Here is a 10,706-nt window from a genome sequence, read left to right on the forward strand (position 1 = left end):
AGCGATCTGGTCTCAGTCATAGGCGTTAGCGACAAGCAACCGTCGCTGTCGGTCCAAATTTCTCAAATCTTGTTTATACACAACTACATTGTCCTTATCAAGATGATATAAGTTGGAATCTAGAACACGCATATTAGCATATCTGTTTCCATATATTATAACCACTAAACTGTGACCAAAGGTGATCCTGATGTGATCTACGATAGAAGATGGAAACGGAGATGAGGAAGCAATCATTAATCCCCCCCCAGCATACAGTGAGTTTTTATAGAATTAAGTCTCCACCTTTTTGGCTAGAGGAACCTGAGTTCTGATTTGCCCAAAAGGACTTGATTGCCAAAGTGCATTCACACTCAACAAGGATAGATATCTCACGTTGAAGCACTGATATAGAGAGACTGTCAGCATCCCAAGAGCAGCGCATAAGGCAATTACTAGAGCATGAAGAACTAGGAAATAGGAAATCTTCTCAGTTTCTTCGTCACCTACAAACACTGGCAGGCACTACCGTGTCTGATCAATAACTCCGCACCTTATGATTGGGATCACAAATGCAAATCATCATAACAACTAAGACAAAAGACCGGCTAACCGAGGTATCCGATCAAGCAGATAGGATCCACGAAGTCACAAGCAGGGCAATCATGCCACATCAACCACAGCGAAAGCAGCGATTCCAAAAACTTTAGAGATGCAACTCCAAGAATTGAAAACAAGTCACTAATCACAAAGCTCACGAAGGTAAAGAAATGTGAGCGAAGCAGAAGTCGAAGCCGCAACAGAAGCACCCCTCAGAAAGATGTTACTATCACCGATGATTCGGAGCTGAAGCAAAGAAGTGCACCAAACTCTGTAATTTCCAGAAAAACAAAAAGAGTAGTCATTAAAGTGACTCGCGACTCAAGCTCCACTATCAGCCGCCTATTCATGACAGATAGTATCTCTAAAATAAGGTACCTTGATATAGGCTCCGATTTAAGCGTCTACGGACGCAAGGCAAACAAAACCAGCAATATACGCAACAAACGAATCCGTGATCACTACATACATCATGTTACAACCTGACCCTTCGGGTTATGCCGCTATTTTCCGTGACGGTTCAGATTTTCTAGCGAAATGCCATCTGTTATATATGCCAGATATAAAGAACAAACAGCTGATTGATAGAGAAACGAAACTCACTGCAAGAGGTTCACCTGCCGTGAATTCAATAGAGTCGATGAAGGTCATTATTAAAGAAACGTCATATTACGACATTTTGGCAAAGTTTCCATCAATCATAACGTCCGTATAATCAAGGAGAACAATTAAACACTCCACGATGCATCATATCAAGATCACGTAGGATCAATTGGAAGCTTGTTGACAGTTAGCATTAGACAACTACAAGTAGTAAAGGTGGAATTCAACTTACTTCTTCAAGAGAGAATAATTCAAAGAGTCCATGATCCATTACATCTTGCATCTAAGAAAAGGGGAACATGGAGGCCATGCGGAGACTACCGCAAGCTAAACACAAGAACCATTCCGGATCGATATTTCCGATCCCATACATCAAAGATTTCGAGAGATACTCTACGATAAGAAAGTCTTCAATACTAGATTTGATCCGGACATACAATCAGATTTCAGTGCATGAAGACGATAGAACGAAGACAGTTATTATTACGCTATTCGGTCTATTAATTTCTATATATGCCCTTTGGATCAAGAAACGCTGCATAGACATTTCAGCGTTTCATAAACGAGGTACTACACGGTCTCGATTATTGCTTTGTATATATCGATGATATATTAATCGCCTCAAACTCAGAAGAGGAACACAAGGAACACCTTAAAGAAATATTCACGAGACTAGAAAATTACGGCATCCAATTAAACGTGGCAAAATGCGTTTTTGGAATACATTAAGTCAAATTCCTTGGTATCGGCGAAAGATACTCCCGAACAAAATGGAGGCTCTTAAAAACTTTCCAAAACCAAAAACAATAAAGCCACTAAGACAATTTTTGGCAACTATAAACTTTTATAGACGTTTCCATAGAGCTGTAAAGAATCAAGCAAGACTAAACGACATACTTGGAGAACCCAAGACAAAAGGCAAAACTTCGATCGAATGAGCAACTAAAAGACGGAACTAAAAGACGCATTCTCTATATGCAAAAACAACAGTCTTTCAACAGCAACTCTGCTCGCACACTGCTTCTGAGCAGCACACTGCTTTCCGGAAGCGGAACTAACATTCATAACAGATGCTTTCTACATTAGGCGCAGTGCAATGAAAAATTAAAAAAGGATGGCAACAATTAATCTTTCTGAGCAAAAAATTCAGTCAAGCGCAAACGAAATATAGTCCATACGATTGGAAATTGCAATCTATATAATAATAAAATACTATTGGGTTGTTTAAAAAGTCATTGCGTTTTTTCCAATAGATGGCGTTGTCCACGTTTATTTGTATGCGAGCGTGACATGAAAGTCAAATGTTTACGCGCATTTTGTTATTGACACTCAACCTAAAACCAAAAAAAAAAAAAGTTGACGCGATTTGGTCGAATTTTGTGCTTGCAATTGTGGTTCGAACATGGAGAATTTTGAAGAGCATATTCGTCATATTCTGTTTTATTACTTCAAAAAAGGAAAGAAAGCAAGGGAAAAGTTGCGTCGAGTTTACGGCAGAAAACGCCAGTGTCAGAACTAGTTCGCCCGATTCCGTGATGGTGATTTTTCAGTCAAAGACGCTCATCGTTCCGGTAGGCCTTCCAAGATTGACGATGAAATGAAAACATTGGTGCAAGCAAATAAGCATTCAACGGTTCGGGAACTTGCTATCGCTCTAAAAGTGTCCGTTAGAAGTGTTCATGGCCATTTGAAATCACTAGGCTTCGTAAAGAAGCTCGATGTTTGGGTATTGCATGAGTTGAAAAAAATTCATCTGACGAATGAGCATCTGCGATCAACTCATCAAACGCGAAGAAAACGATCCGTTCTTGAAGCGTATGATCACGAGCGAAAAATGGATTGTTTACAACAATGTCAGCCGAAAAAGAAATTGGAATAGGCGAGGTGAAGCACTGGAAAGGCAAGCAAAGGCGGAGATCCACCAAAAGAAGGTAAATGCTGTCAATGTAAATGTGATGAGATTGGAAGGGACCAGTCTTCTATGAGCTACTTCCAAAGAACAAAACGATTAATTCCGATGTCTACTGTGAGCAGGTGCAGAAAGTAAGTGATGCCATCGCACAGAAACATCCCGAGCTAATCAATCATAAGGGTGTGATATTTCACCACGACAATGCGAGACCACACATAAGTTTGATCACTCGGCAAAAATTGTTGCAACATGATTGGGATATATTACTACATTCACCGTATAGCCCAGACCTTGCACCATTAGACTTCCATCTCTTTCGCTCCTTGCAAAACTTCTTGAATGGTAAAACGTTTGCTTCTGAAGACCTCATCAAACAGCACCTAGACAAGTTTCTCGCAGAGAAGGATGGGAAATTTTATGAACGTGGTATTAGGTGAAGTTGCCCGGGAGATGGCAGAAGGTCATCGAACAAAACGGCCAATATATCATTGATTAATGTTCATTACGTATATTAAATAAACACACCTGAAAATCAAATGAAAAAAACGCAATGACTTTTTGAATAATCCAATATATGCTGGAGGGCCGATTTTATAGTCTATACCGATTACAAACCGCTGATATATGCGCTCAACCAGGATCCATTACGAAGTTCCCCGAGGCAAGCTCGACCTTGAATACATTAGCCAATTCACTACGAACATACAGCACATCTCAGGGAAAGACATAATAGTGGACGAGTAGAAGCAGTTCACTCAGCCATAAGTTTTGAAGAACTAGCACGAGCCCAGGATACAGGCGAAGAACTCAAGAAACTGTAAAGAAAATGATAAAACTCATGAAGGTACAAATACCAACTAAAATCGTATTGCGGTACAAGTACACCGATATCATGCCCTTACGTAACGGAACAATTCCGAAGGCAGGTCTTCCAAAACTTACACAGATTATCACTTCCAGGGGGCTAAAGCTACAGCTAAGTTAATCTCACGTCTGTCCACAGATAAAAAAGGACTGCCAGACATGGACGCGAATTTGCATTTAATGCCAAAAAGCTGAAGTCACCAAACACAATACCGCACTAATAAAAAACTTCCAATTGCCGTCAAGAGGCTTCGAGCATATACACATGGACATTACGGGATCTTTTCCTTGCTCAAAAGGAAAAAAATACTGTCTAACAATAGATAGGTTCACAAGATGGCCAGAAGCAATTCCGATTTCCGACATCGCCACTAAAACAATGGCTCGACATTTGTTTGCGGATTGGATCATATGCTTTGGCGTGCCGGCACGAATCACTATTGTGTTAACGGAGGTTAGTGGTTCTCGAATACTACGGGACATCCGACTACCCGACAACGGGATCGCACTTTCAACCTGACGAACAACGTAGACAACCGGATTAACAGCGCATCAATGTCCTTCAGCTTCTGGAACGGTCCGAATAATATCAACAATATCATACTCAAGAAGTGAATGGAGACGATTTGATTCCAGGCACAGGAGTTAGCGACAAGCACCCGTCGCTGTCGAGCACTTCTTAGGGCTTGGCCCAAATTCTTCAGACGTGGATCTTGCGTTCGCACACAACCACATCCATTTTTGTCAGGATGATATAAATTGGAATCTAGAGCACGCATAGTATATCTGCTCTCAAATATCATAATCACCAAACTACCTATTTTTTTAAACAACCGAAAGCAATTTTTATATTTTGCTACAGCACAATCTGTCCATTTTTTATGATTTTCCTAAGGAAACTTTTAATCAGTGAACTTAAAATTATAATATTAAATTTAAATTAATTTCATCAATTTCAAAACCCGCAGTTTTTGTACGGAGTCCTTTAATATTCGAAAAAATTAATCTACTTTGACATATAATGCGCAGAAAAATTAACACAACTATTGTGTTTACTTAAATAAAGTATTTAAAGAAATTGAAAAATAGTTTTCGTGAATGAATCATGTGGAAAAGTAATGGATAACTTTTTGCGGGTAGAAAGTATCGAACGTATCTTAATGGAATACGCACGACATAACATGTGATTATTCTTTACACATAAATCACTTTATACGTGTTATAGTACTTAATCAAAAGTCGTGTTCGGTAAATACATATACTTGCGAAATGATATACTAGAAAGTTGTTGGTCCACAGGTATGCGCGTATCGTACAAACTAGGTGCTTGACCTATTATACCTAGTGTGCCACCGATACACGCGATCGTAAATATCCAAAGAAAGAATCTGTCCAAAACCATAGCTACGAATTTCCAATCTTCTATGACCTATGAGAATGGATGAATATTTCTATATAAGTGATAAAATTTAATATCATTAAGATGATACTTGACAAATAATTATATTACAAAAAAATATATAGAAAAATATATAGAAAAGGAGATATTAGAAAATTTACCTCGTTATCTTTATCTGCATCCTTTATATGTTGAGCAATAAAACGCACACCTTTGAGAGCTGCTATGACATCTGGAGATAAATGTTTTGGAATTGTATTTTCGCTGTCAGTAACTGAAATAATATTTTATAAAATATTAATCTTAATTTATTTTAAATCAAGATTAATTTAATTCATATTAAAATATTATTAAAAAAAACAGTTAATAAAAATGTTTTTTTTCTTTTCAATTCAATAGCATGCACAACAAATTTATGATGTTTGAATTATTATATTTATGATTTATTATATTTTTATTAATGCAGATATATGTTGATAATACATGTATTCATTTTTATAAATATATTGTAGTAATACACTTATGTAAACGAATTAAATTCTCATAAATAAGACTTTTTATTTCAAAAAATTAGCATAAAGATATCAACGTAAATACTATAAGAGAATATGTTCAAGAATTAAAGAAATTAAAGAAAAAAAAATTTCTGACAAATAACGGGAAATACCTGATGCATGCGGTACATGTCGTGCATCATCATCTCTAATACTTTTGTATGTTGAAGTAACACTTTCGAATGCATCTGGGCTTCCCTTTAGTTCCAAAGGATAGTCACTTACACTGTTAGAAAAAAATTCTAGTTAAAGAATAAATATCTTTAATAAAATGTTGATATTACCTATAATCTATTTCATTAGTGTATGCGTTATCTATGTAAGTGTCATCATATTCTGGTGTAGAATATGGTGTGCGACGCATCATCAATATTCTCGGCATCCAATTCAGAAACACTTGTCTTACCCATGGCGACATATTATGCGTAGAAGGAGACCTATGAGGGAAATAATTCAATATCACATTTTATTTATTATAAGGATTATAATTAATGAATGTTAATTTGCATAATTATTCTTTCAACAGTAAAATCGTCAAAATGTAAATTCGGATTAGAAAACTTAATTCTGATTAAAAAATTTAAAAAATTATGTATTTTATTAAAATTATTATTTTTTAATAAAATTTTTATCCCAAACTGAAGTATACTAATTCTTAATAAATTAAATACATCTTATTTTTCAATTTTTCTTACATTTACACCACATTTACAAATTTATCTAAAATACTTGTGAGACATTTATTTTGAATGAATCATGTTATAGTTCTATATTTAAGAGACAGAATTCGAAATCAATTGATGTTTCTATATGTAAAATACATCACGACCTACCGAAAGTGTACATTTAAGACACAGACAGTGATCCAAATGGACAAAGTAACTAAAATCATGGTGAACAACAAGTATTTTCCAAGCAAAGGTATAGCTAACGATGTTGGCGGAATAATCTCTGCTAAGAGCAAGAAGAATACCGTCAATGAGAGGAGAATGGAAGAGCATAATGATACCTGTACAAAAATGCGAAGCAATAATAAATACATTTTCGATGGTTAAGATATAATACTATAATAAAATCATTTCTATATTGATGCATTTGTTATTATTTTTATTTCATTGAGGTTTTTCGTATTTGGATCGAAATTTTTAACAATATTTTTAACAATACGAATATAAAGAAATTTCCTATGATAAAATTTATGAATTTTATGTACAAATTTTAACAGCTGCTCAAATAATATTACTTACTTTTTCGCCGGAATCGCTGGGCAGATAAAAAACCAGCACCGTTAAAAATGTGATACCGACACAGGGGATAATAAGATTGACAGTATAAAATAGTGTTTTTCTTCTCATGGTAATATTGAATGTGATATCTGCAATTAAACGATAATTACAATAATTTGCATTAAATTATCTTCGAGACAATTTATAATTTTAAATTGCGCCATTAATAAAAAATAGCTAGAATGAGTAAACATAATTATTTTTTCTTCTGAAAATAAAGTTTAAAATTCTTATGAAATCTTACCAGAATAAGGTTCCGTACAGCATGGATAATATTCTTCGTTACGTGTTGCTGGAACTTCCAGGATATCCCATTCCACTGATAGATAAAAATCAGTGAGATCTATACCAATCGCAACAAAATTGCTACCAGCTTCCTGCTTCATATGCTTCAAATCTACCTGCGAGAAAAAGCACATTTTCAAGCTATGTCAGACTAAAATTTATATAATTTAAAACTATAAAAAAAGCTTGCAAAGTGATTAACAATGTTACCTTAAATATTCTATATTATAAAAATAAAATTTAAAATTATAAACAGAAATAAAATTGAAATTAGTATTATATAAATATACATATTAATTATCTATTTAAATTTTTAAACAAAAATAAATCATAATTAAAAGATACTTTAAAAACAAATTTAAGATGAGACTATAATACTTTTTTAATAGAAATTTTTATTTAGAATTTTAATTAATTTTAAGTTGTTTTATATTTCGCAATGTTTAAATTTTTCTTGTTGTTTAACATTTAATTTTAATTTTAATTTTAATTTAACAAAGTAACTTTTATTTAATGTTATTTAAAAGAATATGTTTTGTTATTTTATTCCGATAAAGTTTGCTTCATAAATAAGTTTCTATTAAATAATGAATAATTAATCAATCTATCAATAATTAATTGGAGCTTCAATATTATATTTTCATTAAAGAAGAGTTACTTTTAGATAAATAAAGATTAGTCAAATAATCTTTAGTTAAAGAAATTCAGTTGTTCTGGGATATTTTATATTGTTTGTATACATTGTTATAACCTGAGCGCCATTGTAAGTCCATGAGCCAAATTTCATAATACATGATTGCTCATCAAACGGAAAATATTCCACATTGATCTCACAAGACGATTTATAAATAGCTGGCGGTTTCCAGAATACCTCACCAGTAGATTTCAAAGTAGCCTTTGTCATTAATGTTACTTCATAATTTCCATCTGCGCTGTACAATAAAGAAAGAAAAAGATTAATTCGAAAAATGCTTTCTACAGTACCTCATATTTTAACGTATCAAATATATATTTTTCTTTAATTTTTATAGGATTTCGACGATTTTGAAAAATAAATTTTTCTACTTTTGCAAAAACCTTGTGACATAAAGATTTTATTTATTTTTATTCGATTGTAATTTGTAACAAATCTTTTGCAATTTACTTGTTGTATAGAACGATATCCGGAAGCCATATGTTCTCGGAAGGCACGTATAACATATCTATACCACCATACTCTTGTGGATCCCACTGTAATTTATAATCAAACCATTTCTGCAAGAAACGAATAGAGATCAGTTTGCTGATTGCCTGACTACAACGCTCGGTACTACTGCGAAAGTGAAATGAACTAATACATAACTGACCTGCTCTACCCAAACGTTGGTTGTCATCACTTGATTCTTTAGATTCTATAAAAAAAAGTCAAGCATTAGTGTAACTTTTATAAATCCTTTAAATAAAACGTTACATATAATATATAATTTTATATAAAATATAACATAAAGAATAAAAACAATAAAATTATAAATAAAATGTAATGTTAAGTTTTAAAATATTAGAATAATATTTATATCAATTTGTATACCATTTCTATTAATTGTGATAGCTTTAAACCCAACCAAACTGTTAATGTTTCTGTATTATTAACAACAGGACGTATCAGTCTGTTATAATTGGACAATAAATCGTCGTAGAGTCTCTTCGTATCAGGATTCGCTTCGAAAACGTTAATGTTTCCTGCATAAAAGAATATTTATTAATATTTCAATGAACCGTTTTAATATTTGTTTTTTTCATTTTTTGAAATATTTATATTAAAATAATAAATTAAATTAGTAATAAACTGTATTGTAATTTCATAAAAAATAAAATTTGACATCGAATTATCTATGTAAATCGTACACGTAAATGAATTTTAGGTTTATATTATTATATCAGAAATAAACTGCAGATTGTTCTACAATATAATTATATTCCATTGCGAAGAAATGTGAAATGTATTTATGTATTTATGTATTTTATTTTGGTGATTAATATAATCGCTTAATTTATTGCAAAATTATAAAAAAATTGATTCTAATCATGTTTAAAAAAATATTATTACATAAATTAGTACATAGAATATTATTTATAAATTGAGCAAGTTTTCTATTCTAAAATTTTGTTTATATTACATATAAAAATAAAAAAATAATAGAAGTATATAGTCTAAAAGCATACAACAAAAAAAACAGAAAAAGAATGAAATGACAATAGAATGCCATTGTATTAAGAAATAATTATAATACATTCCAGCTTTTATAATAGAATTAACATGTTATTAAAGAAATAAGAATTTTAGAATATTTCCTCTAAAATAATCGGTTTTAATTAAAATTTATGCTTGTGTGCACTAAAAATTATATTCTTTTGTTTAATAATAATTTTAAAAAGTATATAAAATGTATACCTAAACACGCAGATTTTTTTCTCAGTGATAAAATTTTATGATAATAATATTGTATATACATAAAAAAATAGAAAGAATTTTTTCACATTGTCTCATATTATATCACTTTAATAATCACTGCTATAATTAACGAAACAAACAAGTAAGTGATTGTTTTTTATTCATGACTATTAATTTCTTAATAGATCGTTAATAGTCGAGCAAGCTTACCATAAGCGATACCGAACATATTGAGCAAAACTATGAGCACCGTTGTCCTCATTTTCGGCGCTGTTTATAAATGCGTGCAAAAGTAGAACACTCGCGAGTACTCTTTGCGATAGGCTTTCTTTTACACGTACCTTGGCAGTAATTTTACAAACAAGAGATGTAAAAAAAGCCAAGAAGGCAGGATAACAAAACACTTAGTGTACTGAATAGTAGCGCGTGATCGGCGAAATGTCGGGCGGCCAGCATCCCACTGGTCCACGATCGATATTCCAACTCGCCGCCATGACGCTCGCGTTGCCTGTTCAGGGCGCGACTTGGTTCTAGTGGTACCTAGGGGTGGTTCGCGCTTGCCTGCATCTGCGCTCTTTGTACGAAAACGAAAACGCGGAAATCGAGGAGATCGCGAGCCCGAAATGCATTCAGGCCATTGTAATGAGAGAAAGAGAGCGAGAGAGAGAGAGAGAGAGAGAGAGAGAGAGAGAGAGAGAGAGAGAGAGAGAGAGAGAGAGAGAGAGAGAGAGAGAGAGAGAGAGAGAGAGAGAGAGAGAGAGAGAGAGAGAGAGAGAGAGAGAGAGAGAGAGAG

The 10,706-nt window shown here is 33.2% G+C and overlaps 2 protein-coding genes across 2 annotated transcripts; one reads left to right on the forward strand and one right to left on the reverse strand.

The window, feature by feature from the left end:
- Window positions 1-2,942: 2,942 nt before the first annotated feature.
- LOC105627858 (histone-lysine N-methyltransferase SETMAR-like) lies at window positions 2,943-3,824 on the forward strand. The gene is made up of 3 exons (XM_012209133.1): window positions 2,943-3,113; window positions 3,217-3,527; window positions 3,692-3,824. Exons 1-3 carry the CDS (start codon window positions 2,943-2,945, stop codon window positions 3,822-3,824), a joined length of 615 nt encoding a protein of 204 aa, XP_012064523.1.
- A 1,362-nt stretch (window positions 3,825-5,186) lies between these two features.
- Window positions 5,187-10,175, reverse strand: LOC105627708 (acetylcholine receptor subunit beta-like 2). The gene is made up of 12 exons (XM_012208985.1): window positions 10,124-10,175; window positions 9,050-9,201; window positions 8,829-8,873; window positions 8,627-8,736; window positions 8,234-8,414; window positions 7,442-7,598; window positions 7,159-7,286; window positions 6,745-6,920; window positions 6,196-6,348; window positions 6,025-6,137; window positions 5,519-5,631; window positions 5,187-5,387 (listed from the first exon to the last, which is right to left on the reverse strand). The coding sequence occupies exons 1-12, from the start codon at window positions 10,173-10,175 to the stop codon at window positions 5,187-5,189; spliced, it is 1,581 nt and encodes a 526-aa protein (XP_012064375.1).
- Between the last annotated feature and the right edge of the window lie 531 nt (window positions 10,176-10,706).

Source organism: Atta cephalotes (assembly GCF_000143395.1).
Source record: "Atta cephalotes unplaced genomic scaffold scaffold00010, whole genome shotgun sequence".
NCBI lineage: Eukaryota > Metazoa > Arthropoda > Insecta > Hymenoptera > Formicidae > Atta > Atta cephalotes.